Source organism: Bradysia coprophila, chromosome II (genome assembly GCF_014529535.1).
Source record: "Bradysia coprophila strain Holo2 chromosome II, BU_Bcop_v1, whole genome shotgun sequence".
NCBI classification, from domain to species: Eukaryota; Metazoa; Arthropoda; class Insecta; order Diptera; family Sciaridae; genus Bradysia; species Bradysia coprophila.
The window spans coordinates 12,288,813-12,306,622 of record NC_050735.1 but is presented as its reverse complement, the minus strand read 5'-3'; the positions used below and the strand labels follow the sequence as shown (position 1 = coordinate 12,306,622).

Here is a 17,810-nt window from a genome sequence, read left to right as displayed (position 1 = left end):
CTTATTTTACACATAAAAATTCCTACTCTTCATGCTAACACCTCCTTAATTCCTTAATATAAACTATATCATTCGAATGCGTAAATATTATACTTGTAGGATATTTCGAAAGTTACTGCCGTAATTCGCATGTCGGACTTAGTGCAAAATTTAAACAAAGATTTCTTTTGTTTAAATTTTGCACTAAGTCCGACATGCGAATTACGGCAGAGTAGCTGTAGAAATAGCCGCGCAGCGAAATTTTTTCCGTAAAATTGGACCACATCTGTTAAGCGTTGCTAAAATTTAACAATATTTTAGAAAAAAGAGGACAAAAGAGGACGTATTGTGAAAAAAGTGATGTTCTTAGAATTTTTACAAAAAAGAAGAATTAGACGAAAAAAGAGGATATGTCCTCTAAAAAGAGGACGAATGGCAACCCTATGCATAACCGGGAAAGTCGTTTTCAGCAGACTTAGTCAGAAATTTTTTATGAATTATTTACAATACTGATGTTAATCTAATGACGAGTGCGGGGAAAACGTTTTTAGTATGGGTTTTTGGTGAATGTATCTGAATCGAAAAAGGACTTCTGTCGATTGCTGTCTCGTTCACAAGTTTTGTATAGTCAGTGGAACAGTCAATTTTAGAGCCACATTTTATTAACTTTCAAAGTAATGTTGTGATAGTTTTACAGAGCGTTTTTCACGTAAAAAATGTCGTTAACCCAAAAAAAAAGAACAGAAAACAGAAGCTAAACCAACAATTTATTGAGTATACCAAGATTAAAAAGTGAAATATTGAGTCAATACATATGCTTATTGTTGCCATAAATTCTCTGCGTTACATGCACAGCATCCGTTTAGCATTGATTTGTTGCATACATGGTATTTTCCTCGTGAAATTGTATCAGCACCAGTTCATATGTTACAATCGTAGCTGCAACCTAAAATTGTGTATTCGTAACAACATTTCAACCGATGCTATTTTCACATCCATAAACCGAAACCTACACTCAATACAACACCTCGAGTGAGAAAAAAGAATTTCATGCCCGACAATGCCACTGTGTCCCTGGTAATTTCATTGGAAAATCGTTTTATTTCCAGACACCATGCCTCTCGAGGTACATTACGGATAACTTTTAGTGGTTCCTTGGACTGATCATTTATTTCGGCACTGTACAAGGTGACGGCGAGTGTTCGACTGACCAAAAAGACGAAGGAGAACCAGAAATACAGTGCAACGGTGATGTTTGGCATTGGACTGTTATAATTCGATTGAGGGGAAAAAAGACTTTTAATTAGGAAGTACACGCACGGTACGGTTAAACAATCATGTCCGCACGTACACTACTAAAAACCAATTTTCAAAAAATAGTGACGAAATGACATATTTAAGATCTTCGGTTGTTTTGCTTGGTGCTTGGTAAAAGGACCTTTTTACAGACACTTTAGGAATCGAAGCATTCGTAAGAGTTTAAAAGCACACATCAAACCTGATAAGATTTGGCCGAAACATTGCATTTCAAAAAATTGAAATTTGTGTGACAATTTTCAAATTTTTGTGTTTCGAGATAATTGAAACTACGTTCGTGTTATAGTTAGTTCGTTTGAAAAGTAGGTTCCACAAACTCCTAAACGTTTCGATTAATTTTCTTGAAATTCGGAAAGTATGCCAATCTCGAGCTATATATAAAAATGATATTTTAAAAAAGCAAGGTTCTCGACCTCGTTTGGGAGCTAGGGTTCCCGGAAGTTTCCATTCCATTCAATACGTGTGAAAAAAAATTCAGAAAATTTACTCTTGAAGTAAAGGCGATAATTTTTGCCCGTGGAAGTATGGAGATATGGGGCAAGGTGGTGACGCCATCTGATGTCAAAAAGAAAAGTTTGATATGCTGTTCAAGACCGTCTGAAACGCGGAGAAACCACATTTCTGGAAAAAGTGTGATCGCAAAATTCGCAGATTTTAGGGTTTTAAGGGAGTGTTGACACGAAATTAGGATCTTTGATGAAAAAAGCATCAGGGGAAAAGCGTTCAACGGATTACTTATTGCAAAGAATTTCAATTGCTATTCAAAGAGGAAACGTTGGAACGTTGGGAAGGAATAGAGTGGACGATTTTTATTTATTGTAATTTCTGTTTTTGAAAAGATCAATTTTTTACTGGCCTCTACAAAATGTGTAATTTTTTCAATTATTGTGAATCACGCGGCGCGAAATCCCTAACAGGTGAAATTCTTCCCACCTCGATAACGTCCAAGACATGGGCTCTAAAACGGTGAAAAGGCGTCAGACATCACCGGGGGAATTATCCACCAGGAATTTTTACCCAGCTATCTGAGTATTACTCACCAACAGTCAGTAACAGTTCGTAGCTGAGGAATTATGTCCCAGTGAATACTAATATAATAAATTGGGAATTATCATCCAGTTAATAACCGGGCAAGAAATGACATTCATATTGTCATCTTGGACGAATTATTCATCATCTAAAGGCTTGCATGATTTGTATAGTCAATTGAGCACCGTATTAAATGGATGTGCAGTGCATTTAGTCTAGCTAATTTGACATCCTCTAAGAGGCATGCACAATTAATATGGTCTATTTTACATCAACTTAAGGGGATCATCTCAAATGGATGCACAAACAGTTATAGTCAATTGTATAATCATCCCTTCAAGATGACGCCCAATTTACTATATAAACCCATGCCTAGATAATGGATAATTCGTCGAAAAGTACATATGGATGTTTATTCTTGCCTGCTGCTAATTCACTGGATGAAATTCCCAATTGAATGTAATAGAGGCAATTATCGTGATATGGAAGGATAGTCAACTTTGTACCATAATAACCAAAGGTTCCTAATGAACAGCGTCGAATTTTAAGAAGAGAGACTGTTGCGTTCGCGGTCTGTGTTCGGAAGTCGCGGAACGTTCGTTGATAGCTTTATTGAATTTTTCCGTGAAGTGAAATTAGACAGAGAGATTCTTTTGAAAAACAGCCTACCGAAATCGGGCGTGTTTTCTAGTGGAACTTTTTATAGGTACCTAGAAAGGACTTCGATCCTAGAAGCCAAAACCACTCTCAAAAAAATTCTTCGAAACTTTTATGGCTGGTGAAAGGTGATCGAAAGGCAAAAATTTTCCACTTAAACATTTCAACTTCGCGTGTGGAAATTCACGCTATCCGCGGTATCCTGGATACCGGGAAGTTTTCAGAAAAATTCTTTAGATACCGGGAAATCGAAAAAATCGCGAAAAATATGTGGCGAAAAATCGAATTTTCGATTTTAGATACCGGGAAATTTGACTCTGATACCGGGAAGAAAACAAAATTTCCACACGCGTTCAACTTCTCATATTTCATCGTAGATGCTTTCAAACCCCCATAAGACCCTATTCGGCCCAAAAGCACATAAAATTACCTTTCAAATGATATACCCCACACCACAGTGTACGGCTCGTGTAACTGGGGAAATATTGGTAAGAAAAGTGCAAGTTTTCGGTTTTTGATCACTTTTCACCAGTCACAAAAGTGGTTTTGGGTTCTAGGGTTGAAGTCCTTTCTAGGCACATATAAAAAAGTCCACTGGAAAATGCGTCCGATTTCGGTAGGCTGTTTTTCAAAAGAATCCCTCACAATTCGTTCCTCAAGTAGTTGTCCGAAAGTGTTTTGACGAAGACTATCCATATAATTAATAATCATATTTATGGCTCATGACGCTCATGACGTAGCCTTTGAGTTTTGTAAAAAGATTAATTGAATTCGACTTTTTTTTGTAACGACGATGTCCATTGGATTGATCAATATGCTGTGTAATTTAAGGGGCACCGGTACTTAGTTAAAATTGTAGGCTTCATTTGTGTGCCTCATATTTCATTTTTGTGATATCTTTCCATCAGAATTCTTTTTCAAAGATGTACGACCGCAATTCCGATCACGAATATTTTAGCTTTCAACAGAAAGTGGTTGTAGTCGTTCGACCAGCTCTAAGAAAAGTGAGCAGGTTTAACGAAATTTTCATAAACTGCTCACGTTTCTCAGAGCCGGTCAAACTGTAACAACCAAATGTATTTTCTGTTGAAAGCTACCACATTCGTGGTCGGAATTGCGGTCGTACATTTTTCAAAAAAGATTCTGATGGAAAGATATCATCAAAAGTAACCTAAAATCCAGTATTTAAAAATCGCCTTAATGTATGCAAAAGCCCCGATGCCTCTTAAGCAACGTATGTTATGTAAGCAGCACATTTTATGTTAAATAAATGTTTTTCAGTGTAATATAAAGCAAAACAAAACTTAACTTCAAACTCCACAGCAATTGTACACATATGAAGTACAGGTTATTGGAAAATGAAACCAGTGTAATTTTCGAAATATTATTGTCAACAAGTTCGCATAAAGTGCACAATTTTCGGTAAGCTTGCCGGTGTTGTGTCCATAAATTTTCTGTCATTTCCTGCGGAAAGTTTTGCAAAACGTAAATGGAAAATTGTTTTAAAGTTTAAATTACATAATTTTGATTAGACTGCATGCATAGCCAGCGACGAATCACAATTGTGAAACGTTACAATTTTTAATTGAATTAAAAGTTTGTTGTTTATGATACGAAGTTGTAAAGGATATGGCTTTTATGGATATGGTAGAGGTGACATTAATTAACACGTTCTAAAGATTATTGTGTTACTCGTAACTCTAAGCATTCAGCAGAATATTAACGAGTTCCAAACGGACAACCACAACAATGTAAACTTTAAAGTTACCTTAAAATTGCGCAAAAAAGAGTTTGCTCTGTACAGACAAAAATTAATTGTATCGTAACCTAGCCCAACAATTCAGCACGTTGCAGGTTTCTGTCACTGTTTCAGACTACAGTAAATTTTCTAACTGAAGCATAGCATAGCTTCTAGACGTTCTGCTGAGATCACGGCAGAGTTAAGTAAACCAGGCAGTAGTAGTAGTAACCTGAATTATCTAGTAGCCTTATATTTTGCGAATAAAATCAATCAATTCAAGGTCAGTGTTCATTTAAGAGCGTTCACCCCTTGGCAATTTTCTAGCCTACATTTGTGCGCAAAAATATTCGTTTTTCGATGATTTCTCTGAACCAAAATCTTTTTTTGAAAAAGTAAAACCATTAAAGCATACAAAAATGTGTTATTTTAGAGGGAAAAATTAGTTCGTGGTCGATAACTTAACCCACTTGGAGAAACCTTTGCAAAACACATAGATATACACATTTGTAAAGGTTTCTCCAAGTGGAATAAGTTATCATCCACAAACCAATTTTTCTGTTAAAAGTAACACATTTTTGCGTGCTTTAATGGTTTTACTTTTTCAAAAAAAGATTTTGGTTCAGAAAAATCATCAAAAAACGAATATTTTTGCGCACAAATGTAGGCTAGAAAATTGCCAAGAGGTGAGCGCTCTTAAGAGGGCAGACTAGGTGTGAAGTAGGCTATATATTGAAAAATTGGTTTTAAAATTAATGTAGACCATTTAATGAAAATCTGTTCCAGCAATTAGATGAGCAATATGTTTATCTATCTCTAAAAAATGAAAAACGATTTACAATAAGCAACAGTTGGAAGAAAACCGATTTCCAAAATATGAACGTCGCTTAAAGTTAGGCTATGCAATATTTTTTTGGAAATCGGTTTTCTTCCAACTGTTGCTTGTTGTAAATCGTTTTTCATTTTTTAGAGATAGATAAACATATTGCTCATCTAATTGCTGGAACAGATTTTCATTAAATGGTCTCTACAATTTTAAAACCAATTTCTCAATATATAGCCTACTTCACACCTAGTCTGCCCTCTTAAGTTCATTTTCATACAATGTACGAGGCCCCTTCAGAGAAATGATAAGTTGGTACGCCTGTAGTGAGATAGAAGGATAAAAGGTACATATGAATGACAGTTGGCTCGTATGGAAGAAAATGTGAGAGACTTATTTCAACACGAATTAGCTCTATTAGCTCGAATTAGTCCCTCTATCCGTTGCGATAACAATCTGTATTCAAATTGACACGTCGGTCCTGCAGGTGTTGAGGAATTTCGCGCCGTGTCATTCACAATAACCCACAAAGTGACATTTTCCATATACAAAATGTGTCATTTTGTCAATTATTGTGAATGACGCGGCGCGAAACTCCTAGCAGTCGTCCTGCACGGATATGAATACCGTTTCTCCGAAACGGCTGGATGGATCTGCGACCTGAATTTGGTTCCCTATAGTACTCGAATCCCTCAATAAGAACATGAAGAAAAATCAGAGGTGGTATCGCGACTCTATTTAAGTTTTGTTCAACACCACCGTGGAAACTCTGGCCATCTGTTGAGTGATAGCAAAAACATTTTTTGAAATACAAGTAAATCATAGTCAAACGAAGCGTAATGGCATTACGTCAAAATATCGAGGGGAAAACCAATATTTTGTGATTACCATGGTTAATCAGTTAATCTATTAATCAGAAACATAAGTTTTGTGAATCCAAACGGTTAATTGGTGATTAACAATGATTAACAATGATTAACAATGATTAACCGATATATTTCACGTTTATTTGTAGTTTTGCGACGATTCCACCGGTCAAATGCTGGTTAATCACCAATTTGTCATAATGTTAATCACTGGTTAATCATGTTAATCATGTTAATCACATCAATAAAAAAGAGTGGTTTCACAAAATATCATAATTTGGAAAACACTTTTTTGAATGTGAGCATCGATGACTTTTAAAACTGTAGACAAAACCCACTGTAAGTCATTCTGAGTTAGCAAGTTTGATAATGAGTTAACATTTCAACTGTGATTCGCTAGAGTTGTTCGTGTGCATCATGCTATAATTACGCGTTATATTCTGTAGTAGATCTCACCTTATTGGCAATCAAGCTTTCATTGATTCGCTTAAACAAAGACGACAATCCAACGCTCAATATCATCACAAATAAATCGGTGTAGCTCCACATAAAAGTCGCCAATAAATTGACCGTTTTGGCGCACAGTCCTTTAAAGATATCATATTTGATGCAGGCAAAAACGTGCGGCAATTGACCAACAATCAATCGTTTCAATGGATCATTAATGGAGCGACAAGTGTCCTGTTTGGTCAATTCTGAGGCAATGCTCATCAAATGTTCACCTAAAAAACGAATAGACGTTTGAGTCAGTCTGGGTCGCGCGTAAATTGTGGATAAAAATGTTACAGAGAGACGTAATTAGTACGACGGTTGATATTATTCTGATTTTGTTGGCCAATTTTCCATTGTCGGCAATTGGTTTGGTTAGCATTAGAATATTTTTCTCCACATTTTCCCATGATTGCATTAATTCGGGCCAATTAATGGCCATTTTTGTAAAACATATCATGGCATAGGCATTCGAAACATAGAACACTAGTGGCACTGAAAATCAATCGAAACTTTAGCTGAAGCTTAATTCGCACGTCCGTTTTCAGTTTACGCCAGCACAATGGAATGAGAGATCAGATTTCATTGCTTTTTTTAGGATGGTGTATTAAACGGAATGAACTGCGTTTTGTGCTCAAAATTGACACAAAAAGAAAAAAAATGTCAGTTATCACTGCTCTCCATTGGCATAGACTGCAAAACTCTCTACTAACTGTAGGTAGACATATATAGGTGAAGCGACACGAAAGAGACCTAACTTAAATTTAAATTAGGTCTCCTTCGCACATCTAATTTCGCGATCAAATTTTTACATTCCTTATTAGCAAGGTCGTTGTATGCAAATGACAAACAATTTACCGATTCGTATAAATGTAATACGTTCGTTCATCAACCAAAATGACGCACACACTGCATTTAAACAAATCATCACAAACACGAAGAAGCTGTAGGAGGTTCGAAAGCTTTTCCAGATAAAACGGAGATCTTTGGCAGATTTTCCCTTGATTCCTTGAACCGGCATAATGGCGAAAAATTGGGCCAACACAAGAACTATGGACAAATGCTGCCAATTAATATTTTCTACTAAAAGTGTAATTCAAATCAGTACCTGATCCGATCGCTTCATGAAAGCTTCCATCGTACACAAAGTAGCTTTTCGTTTTTTGTCGGAACGATTGAATTTCTGAAATGTAATGGTTCAGTAACAATCACTCAAAATGTGTCTACTCAACTTGGTTGTATGGATGTGATTGTCTCGGCAATTGTCCATATTGGTGAAATGGTATTGGCTTTCCTGCGATACAAAACTAGGTTCATATAAATACGCTTCTCAGAATTTCCAAAATTAGACTTGGACTATATGCGCTTAAGCTTACCAAAAATTCTGAAAAACACGCTAGGACACATATAGTGATAACAAAATGGAGGACATGGAACTTAGAAAAGAACGTTTTCTCTCAGTTTCTTTAAGAACAGGTTTCAGGTTAAGACACTGACGAAGACTGGTGGCAACGCAATTTGAACACTGAGAGGTGTCATTACCTGTTCTTTCAGAACCTAGGTCGTCTGTACAGAGTACAATACAATACATGGAAAATATCCGCTGAACCGGTCTTAACTAAAATAGTTTCGCTGCTTATGGTTCTACTCGTCGAGGGTTGTAATTTACCGAATCATATTACTGTGCCCGTGGAAAAGGTTGTTCGACATCGATACTGCTAGTGCCATCTATGACGTACTAGAAGCGATACGAGTAGGAGTCTAAAACAGGTTCTCCCAACAATATTTTGTACCGGTAAACAGTGCGAAAGGTCTACCCTCAACTTCTCTTGACATGAAAAGACTCAATCAGATCTGACAATTCTGCCTGCGATTGAGTTTCGAACTCTCGAACTAGTAAGGGTCCGTACTTTTTTTAGTAATTTTTGTAAATTCCGGTTTTGTAGACCTCTCTCTCCCCCCAATTCTGGACGTCTCGTATTGAGCTCTTATTTGTGCTATACCATGGTATATTTTCTATTTAGGAAAGATGACCGTTTCTAATAGGATTATAGTCTAGTTCGTCCATTCACTGTGATCTTTTACCTTTTTTCAGTAAAAGGCATGTCTGACACTGTTTTACGTTTATTAAAATCTCCTCGGAAAAATTCTCGCAACGACTTCATCTTGCCGGAAAATCCTCAAACATTAAAGTAAACTTTCGATTAAACCAAGTTTTAATAATGAATTGAAAACAATGCTGAAAAGGCATCAAGAGCAATTGTTGCATGCAATCCTAGAGCATTTTATTTACGACTTTCCTAAAATTAAGTGTAATTTGAAATTAATTAGACTATAACCAACGAACTTTGCATGTCGTTGGTTCGTTTTCGGTAAATAACTTGAACTAAATGCAAATCAACACAAAAAATCAAAGTTTGAAGGACAATTAGCCTTTTAATGAACATGCGTTATTAATAATGGACTTGAAATTCGTGTGTCACTTGGCTGCCGTTTCAATCAATCAAAATGATTTTCGTTGCTAATGTTGCTAATATACCTTTCATGACATGACATTCCGAAATCTACGGCATTTTTTCCGTTTTTTTGTATGATTAAATTTCATGAAAAATCTTTTTTTAAAGGTAGTGAAAAATCCTAAATTTTGAACGAGAGCGAAGTGGCACAGCCTGCTGGTACATACAAATATATAGCGAATCATCAACGAAAATGAAAGTGAACTTTCGTATCGTTTCAAGACCAAACATGATAGGGAGGGTAGCGTGGTGAACAAATCGACTACGAGACCTTCATATGCGCGCGCACACTAGTATAAAGCGCCTCGTTCTAACATTGGCCACGTGAAATGGCCTGTAATGCCAGTGGCATTATGCCACCACGTTTTTCGTGGTACTTCATTTTTGTCGTTACAGAGTAAACGTCATAATAGTGAATTTGGTTCACATGAAAATAAGCTCTATGACAACAGCTATGTCATTGTCCGAGTGAGATTCAACCGCCGGCAAGTGGTAATAACATTTAACAAACTTCTTACATTATTACTGGCCATTGTGTGAGAAAAATCAATGAACGTCAACACAAGGTATTGTCGAATGTCAAACTTTGTATGGAGCGGTGGACGTAGCGATTTCATACAAACAAACTCACCTCTCATGAGGTTGTTTCATTTGTTTATATGAAATCGCTATGTCCTCCAGTTTGTATGAACAGACCATACCTGGTTTATATTTTCATTAAGAAAAATGGCTCCGTTCTCCAAAAATATACCAAGCTGAAAAAATGTAAAGCGACCCGATTGACAGAGGGGACCCGACTATATAAAGATTTCGTCAGAATTGTCTTCTATAGCGGAAGCAGTACGGCAGAGTAAAATAAACCAGGCAGGAGCTGTTCATTTTCGAAACGTCAAATAAGGGACCTCATACACTGTATGAAAATGAACTCAAATGCACTCAAATGAACATTGACATAAATTGAAAAATTTTATTCGCAAAAAATATATGGCTACTAGATTATTCAGGTCCCTAGTCAAATCAGCGCTCCTGCCTGGTTAACTTTACTCTGTCGTGGGAAGCAGGCAAAACCAAACTTTGAGTAGATTCGAAGCGGATCTTTATTCCAACAAAAATAAGTCGCCAAGTGAACATCCACGTATGTTAATTGTTTAGATAAATTACACTGATAAAGACATAATTACTCTAATGTTAAGGCTTGATTTCCACTTACCAAAAAAGTACCTCGTGCGAGAGACAAAATTGTTTTTTTTTTAATTTTTGCTTAGTTTACTTGACAGTTCGCTCTCTCACGGAGTACTTTTTGTTGAGTGAAAACCATGCCTAATTGTCTCCACCAGAAATTATATCGGTAATGCTTCTCAAATCACATAAATTCGGTTCTTTTGTTCCGTCTTTGATCGTATCCAAAAGAACTAATTCATAGGTAGCGACTGTCCCAGCAATCTAGCGGCGTTAAATATCAGTTTAAAAGAAAACAAAATATTCAAAGAAGGAAGTCATGTATACTCACAGCCAAGATTAACTTTCTTGTTATAAAGAAAAATCGCTTTCCGGAGAGCGCAACAACTTCGTTATTCAATTGATCTGTGAAACGTTGAACCTTATTGAAAATCGATTGTTAAATGACACGTTAAATGACTATTTGATCAATTCGATCATACTTCAAGGCTCCAAGCGACCGATGGTACGCAGCGTAATACTCGTAGGGGCTTCTTCGATGCATCATTGATTGAACTTGCACAGAACAGCATTACAAGAGTTCGTAGGGTGATGAATATCAATGCCGCCCAAAAGTAAACTTTATTGATAAGTAGAGGAATGTGACTGTTGGTATTGAAATGTAACGGTGCGAACGAATTACAGATTACGACGTATGATGAATTCAAACATTTTCTTACGTAAAGCTGTTGAACAATTGGAAGCAAATGAAGTACAAATTGTTGGCGCATGATATAAGGGTTAATAGTGACACTTCTTCATCAATAAGTTGCAGGAGTTCGGTCATAGCTAAGAAATGAGTGCGAATTTCGATCCAAAATGATTCGGGCATCAACTGCAAAATTTGATCATGAAGCCAGAGCGAAAAAATAAAATTACCAAGAAATGGCAGGTACTTTTCCCCTAGCAGTTTCCAATCTTTCATTGATCTGCTTATATCGACGGGCGATTCCAATGCTCAGGGCCATGATGAACACGTCCATAAACGACCACCGCAATGTCATTCCAACATTGTTTATCTGAAGAATGAAGGCAGGAATATCATGTTGGATCGATTTGAAATGATTTCAATTTCTTACGAAAAAAAATATGGCTGCGATGCCATTGTATGGAATTGCCATCGCCAAATGTTTCTTTTCTCGAAAGTACAAATTTTTGAAAAAGCTTATGTTCAGATGGCATTCATCTATTTGCTTGCTGTTGTTATACAAGACCGATGACATGTACAGGATGTGTTCAACTGTTGAATGAAGTGAATTTATTTATAAATGGGTTAGTCATACAGATCTGAGAGTGTAAATTGAAAAAATTGCCAAAATATGCACACACAAGTTTAGGGATGAAATGAAATTTCATTTCAATTATAATTCGCTAGACTTGTTCCTGTGCAAACTGGTATAGTAATCTTAGAGTATTGTCTGAGAATCACTGTCACCATGGTCTGATGGGAAATAATATTATTGAACAGAAAGTCAATGCAAAACGTCGAAAAACAGGTTGAAACGACGGGTGGTCGAATTCACGGCGTAAGTGTGCCTAAAATTTGAATTTTAAGTGAACGATTCAATGAAAAAGTGAACCGAAAAATACATTTCAACGCTTCATTGTATGAAAATAACGCTACGTTAGAAAGACCTCCGCACTTTCCATTTTGAATTTCGACCGCACTTACGGCGTGAATTATGTATGAAAGAATTATAATTATTTTTTATGGTCAACATATCTTACGCATCGCTACTGCCATTACAGTTAAAGTTAGAGCTCTCAATTCCAACGACAAGGATAGTTTCCATCGCCTGTAAGGAAGCTTCAGAAACACGTCCTCATTTCGTCTCCAAAGCTGGATGAGAGACGGCCAATGAATGGCGATTCGTATGAAAAACAGATCACTGAATAGACAGACCGAGTAAAATATTATTGCACCTAGAACGATAATGATTAACTGCTTCGATTGCAGTAAATACAGCATCAAGCCAACATACCTGCGACGCCCAAATTTATCTTTTCTTTTGAGGCGGTCATAAAAATCGTTACCACCTCGACCATCGAGAACAGGACAAAAATTATGGAAACAATGACTGGCACAGATATCCATTTGAATTTAACAAAGCGGGTATCGTTTGATAAAATACCAGAAACTGGCATCGTTCCGAAGAATTGTGCCATTAAAATAACTGTGGGAATTTTCAACGTGTTTCTTTTCTAGAAAAAAAATTGATTTAGATAAAACGAAAAACCTGGTCCGACTGCATTGTGAAAACTGTCCATATTAGCATTGGTATTTGGTATATTTGAAATTGCATACTCGTTCTCGATTAGAATTTTCATTTTGACAACTTTCTGGCGCACTTTTAGCTAGTTTAGTAAAACGAAAGTTATTGCGAATCTTTGAATGAAACCGATATGAAACAATATATTACAAGATGGCATGTCAATATCTCGTTAGCCTGCAGGCCAGATTAAATCGTTGATACTTTGATATCACCTGTATCACATGTACTAATTAATTATCGTGACCATGGGATCAAGCATGGGACAGTACTAACGAGAAACCAAATTTTATTTCTAAATTAGATTTTAATTGCGTACAGAGTCGTTACAAAATCTTCTCTAAATGAGTTTAAAACATTCATCGCCTTAAAATCCAGTTGCTGCGGAGTTTTATGAAGTTCTAGTTTCATGTAGTTCAAAACTCACCTGCCTCTCAAAACTCCCATGGAGTTCAAAACTCACATGGAGTTCAAAACTCACATGGAGTTCAAAACTCCCATGGAGTTCAAAACTCACATGGAGTTCAAAACTCACATGGAGTTCAAAACTCACATTGAGTTCAAAACTCACATGGAGTTCAAAACGCACATGGAGTTCAAAACGCACATGGAGTTCAAAACGCACATGAAGTTCAAAACTCACATGAAATTCAAAACTCACATGAAATTCAAAACTCACATGGAGTTCAAAACTCACATGGAGTTCAAAACTTACATGGAGTTCAAAACTGACATGGAGTTCAAAACTGACATGGAGTTCAAAACTCACATGTAGCTCTAACCTTCCATGGACTGCTAAACTCGCATGATGTTATAGGCTTTTGTTAAGCTAAAAACTCTTTCGCAAACGTGAATTTGAAATTTTGATGGAGCTAAAATCTATAGTGACGTCGCAACGTTTGTAGACTGGCAAGTCATGGAATTGAAAGATTTGACGAGTTATCGCTACTCAAATTTGGTTCGGCGCTTAAATCGTTATAATCTACGGCAAATCGATCGGCTCTTCAACACTAACACGATCCAGATGGTCGTTCATAATCAATTTTATGAAATTGAATCAACACTAGTTCATACGTTATTATTGTGCCAGCGATACTCAACAGTAAACCTCTTGTCAAGTAAAAAAATCTTATACCAGACAGGGCTACAACATCCTTGGTAACCTCATAGTAGAATCTCTTGACCTGGAAATGTACAAATAAAAAACAGACAACTTTAAGTCACTACCGTTCGTTGAGCTGCATACTTCTGTGCACCAGGACTCAGCTGGACATGATCGAAGAGCACGAATCGGTTTTTTCGACTCGTTATTCACATCGGCTGTGTACAATGAAACAGCACAAGTTCGTGTAATTAAAAATGTCAATGAAAACCAAAAGTATACGGAATGAGCAAACGATGGCATGGGGCTAGAAGTGAATTGCATTTTTTTTCTTGTTAATTCTTGTGAAATTCAGGGGTCACTAAGTCACTTTACTTCAAACTCTTCATCAGTTGAACGCAGACGAAAAATAAGTTGTTGGCAAACGAAACGATTGTTATTCCACCGATAGCTTCGTCAACTGTTTCGCAAAGTTTGCACATGTTGCGGTAGCTGGAGCGAATTTCAATCCAATAGTTTTCGGGCATTGCCTAAAAATCAAATTTACCTTCTTTTTTTCACTACCACTAATGTATGAATTTGTGTCAACACAAAAATTATTTGTGTCCCGAAATTTGTAATTTTTTTGTGTAGAAATATTATTTGTGTGTAGTTTTTACTGCTTTGTAAGAATTGGAAATAGATGAAAATGAGTTCAATGAATTTCTGCTATGATTTTCAAGAGAAAATAAGATAGCAAATAAGGATACAAAATTTTGCTCTACTTTTTTTTAGTGATAACTGCGATAACTGTCTTTATGATATAAATGCATCTGTTAATTGAGAAAAGCTTGGAACGTCGAAACTGTGTAAGTTCGAAGTAATAAATGTTTCAAATAGAGTAGTTTTTTGATACCAATGCAATAATACCATTATCAGCCTTAATGGTAATTTTGCAATGACATTATAAAAAAAGGTATGGAAATATTCGCATACTTCGATTAAAGTACTACTTTATTTTTTTCTATTACCCTGCTAGGTGCTTTGCTTATACATAGGAAACGGTTAAATTAAGGAAATATTTCTAAACAAAAACGAGCTGTACTTCGCGACCTGCGGCGAAATTTTACATCAAGTTTTTGAGTATAAAAATTCCAATGAGACAAAGATAGAAATGTCTTCTTGGGTGTGTAAAACCGACCTCCGCGTAGCCTCACACAGCCAAAAAGTTGCTATCAATATATGTTCATTAGTCCCTAATTTTTGTTGTTGAAATTTTTAAAGTAGATCACTACCATTATGAGAGGAATTACGGCTGTCATTCTCTACCGGTTCTCTTTCTTAACTCAATCGCAGTCAACCGTTAAAATGTCGAACAATTTAGTGTTTTTCATAGAGAAAAGCATTGCAAATGTCCTACTTTCTTCACATTCATATTGTTTTTCTCTACCAAAGGCACTAAAATGTTTGACATTTTAACGGTTGTCTGCGATTGAGTTGAGAAAGAGAGCCGGTAGAGAATGACAGCCGTAATTCTTCTCCAGGCCCAATAATTACATGGATTATCGACTTGTGACGAAAAGTGTTTCAGTGAGACCGTTAAACATAAAATAGTCATCTGTTTTCGACAGCCATGACAAAAATAAGGAATAACCTCCGATTAATGTGCTCTTATATAGAGTAAAAAATATGTTTAAACAAATGAAGTAAAAGATTTTTCAATTTATAATGTGAAGTAACTGTCAGATTCATACGGAACTATGCAATTTGTATGAAAATAGTATAGAATGGCACACGAAACGAACTATTTGAGTAACCGTATTATAAGAATTCATTTTATTTAAAGCTCGAAATAGGTAAACTGATGATGAGACCGCGGTTCAAAGACTATTAAACCTGAAATTTCAGGTCAGGGTATTTTTTGTGGAGAAAATTGACCTTACCTGAAACATGTCAGGTCAGGTCAAAGTTTATCAGATGAGGTTCTGGTTTCAGTTGACCTGTTTCGAGCCTTATTTTATCTGAGAAAAAATGCCAAAATTTAGGACAACACTTACTTGCCCCTTATACTTCATCAAATGTCTGTTAATTTTTCGGAATTGAGTTGACAAGCCAACACTGACCACCATTATAAATAAGTCCATGTACGTCCACAAAAATGTCGACAAAAGATTCAAAATTTTACCGAAGACTGCCAAGAATGGTGAATACTCTAAGTAAGCAAACAACTCGTTTAGTTCAATGCGAAAATAATCCTCGGAGGCATTCGTTTTCTCCTTAGTGCACTTAATCGAATAAAATGCTGTGGAAATTATACTCAAAAGATGTTCAGCTGTATAATAGGGAAATGCAAGTTATGATGATCGCTAACTGTTTGACATGCAAATATTGTACTTACACATAGAGAGTAGCATTACCACCAGGGATATCATTTTAATTTTGTACGCCAGCACCGATTTGTCTCTTTGACTTTCGAAAATAGGGATTTTCTGTTCTATTTTCTGCCACTGTTGCATCAACTCTGGCCATTTCATTGCGAGTGACATGAAAAATACGCGCGCAATGCAATTCGATACGTAGAAAACGACTCCCACTGATCGAAATAGGGTCAAAATATTTTTTTATAATTTTGTGTACTGTTGATGGTGTAAGATCTGATACTAACCCACCGCGTCGAACTGCAAGCGTTGCGAAAGACACACCATTACTATCGGCACAGTAAAGGCAAATGTTAGCAGCATAACGGTGATGCTGTAGAAATTCCGAATACTTGTCCACGAATAGTAAAGATCTGTGGGACTTTTTGCCGTCACATTCATCACTGGCATTACGGAGAATATTTCAGCCATTACCAATACTGGACGCACAGCCTCATGAAAACTACCGTTATAAATATAATCGGCTCGGGTACCTCGTCGAAATGCGTTTATTGTTCCTGCAACGAAACTGCATTCAAAGAAATATTCTCGGAACTTCAGTCTTGGCTACACAATTTGAAATAGAGACATGAGGTACATCGAGCATCGAGGTTATCTACTTTTATTAAAATGGTAAAAATGCAACGTAGCCTGTACATTTTACATATAAAATCAGAGATTTTTCAACAGTGTATCGTCGTATTGGTAAGAGAAATTTTTAGCATTACAAAAAAATGTTTTAAAAATAATTCAAGGATTCGATATGCGATTTCGCTTAACACTGTCCACTCTAAACAATCAACAAAAAATCAAATATACATGCTTACCGAGACCCTTCCGCTCTTTTTTCCAATTACCATTAATATGTTGCCTTCCGGATGCAAGCACAAATTATTACTCACTTCATTATTTCATTACCGTGAATCAGAAAGCGATACTTCATACCTTGACCTTTTCCATTCGAACGAAACCCTTTTAAAACCAACTTTCCGATTTTCCCTTTTCCGGTTACTTGGCAGAGAGAGCTTTTTCGATAATTTCATTTTCGAAATGATGAAATCCAAAAATAATATTCCAATGGGCTGTGCTGTTCTGCAACTCGTGCACCAAGAGTGGATTGAAAACGATTGAGGAAATAGTGGTTGATTGCGCGCTAAACTGTTTATTGTTCATGGCAAAATAATCGATCATTGGGCTGCGCTATAATGACTTTGTTTGTTTGTTTGAATTAGAAATTATTTTGATTTTAAAGTACAAATATGAAGGCATGTAATATATGTGTTTCTCTTGTGATAGTTATAGCACTATTACTAACGATTCCATCAAAATATGATGTATTAGAGCTTAGAGATGTACTAGCTATCATCATTTCGGTTCTATATTTCTCAATAATATCCGCCTCGCAAAAGA

At 36.3% G+C, this 17,810-nt stretch overlaps 1 protein-coding gene across 1 annotated transcript; it reads right to left on the bottom strand.

Annotated features, from left to right (window-relative positions):
• Nucleotides 1–729: 729 nt before the first annotated feature.
• On the bottom strand, nucleotides 730–17,579 carry LOC119082852. Its single transcript, XM_037192549.1, has 22 exons — nucleotides 17,346–17,579; nucleotides 17,228–17,271; nucleotides 16,649–16,918; nucleotides 16,382–16,576; nucleotides 16,041–16,315; nucleotides 14,380–14,534; nucleotides 14,149–14,311; nucleotides 13,918–14,086; nucleotides 12,361–12,555; nucleotides 11,712–11,872; nucleotides 11,529–11,651; nucleotides 11,313–11,467; nucleotides 11,076–11,238; nucleotides 10,925–11,014; nucleotides 10,736–10,857; nucleotides 8,007–8,050; nucleotides 7,757–7,948; nucleotides 7,196–7,393; nucleotides 6,866–7,131; nucleotides 4,292–4,446; nucleotides 993–1,245; nucleotides 730–925 (listed from the first exon to the last, which is right to left on the bottom strand). Exons 1-22 carry the CDS (start codon nucleotides 17,441–17,443, stop codon nucleotides 842–844), a joined length of 3,570 nt encoding a protein of 1,189 aa, XP_037048444.1. The 5' UTR covers nucleotides 17,444–17,579; the 3' UTR covers nucleotides 730–841.
• Nucleotides 17,580–17,810: the final 231 nt, after the last annotated feature.

Excerpts from the sequence above, each read along its gene's own strand:
- LOC119082852 (XM_037192549.1), bottom strand. The coding sequence starts at position 17,443 with ATGAAATTATCGAAAAAGCTCTCTCTGCCAAGTAACCGGAAAAGGGAA. Across the intron at positions 11,652-11,711 it reads TCGCAGCCATATTTTTTTTC|ATAAACAATGTTGGAATGAC; the intron begins GTAAGAAATTGA and ends TTCATTCTTCAG. Across the intron at positions 1,246-4,291 it reads CAATTGCTGTGGAGTTTGAA|TCCAATGCCAAACATCACCG; the intron begins GTTAAGTTTTGT and ends GAATTATAACAG.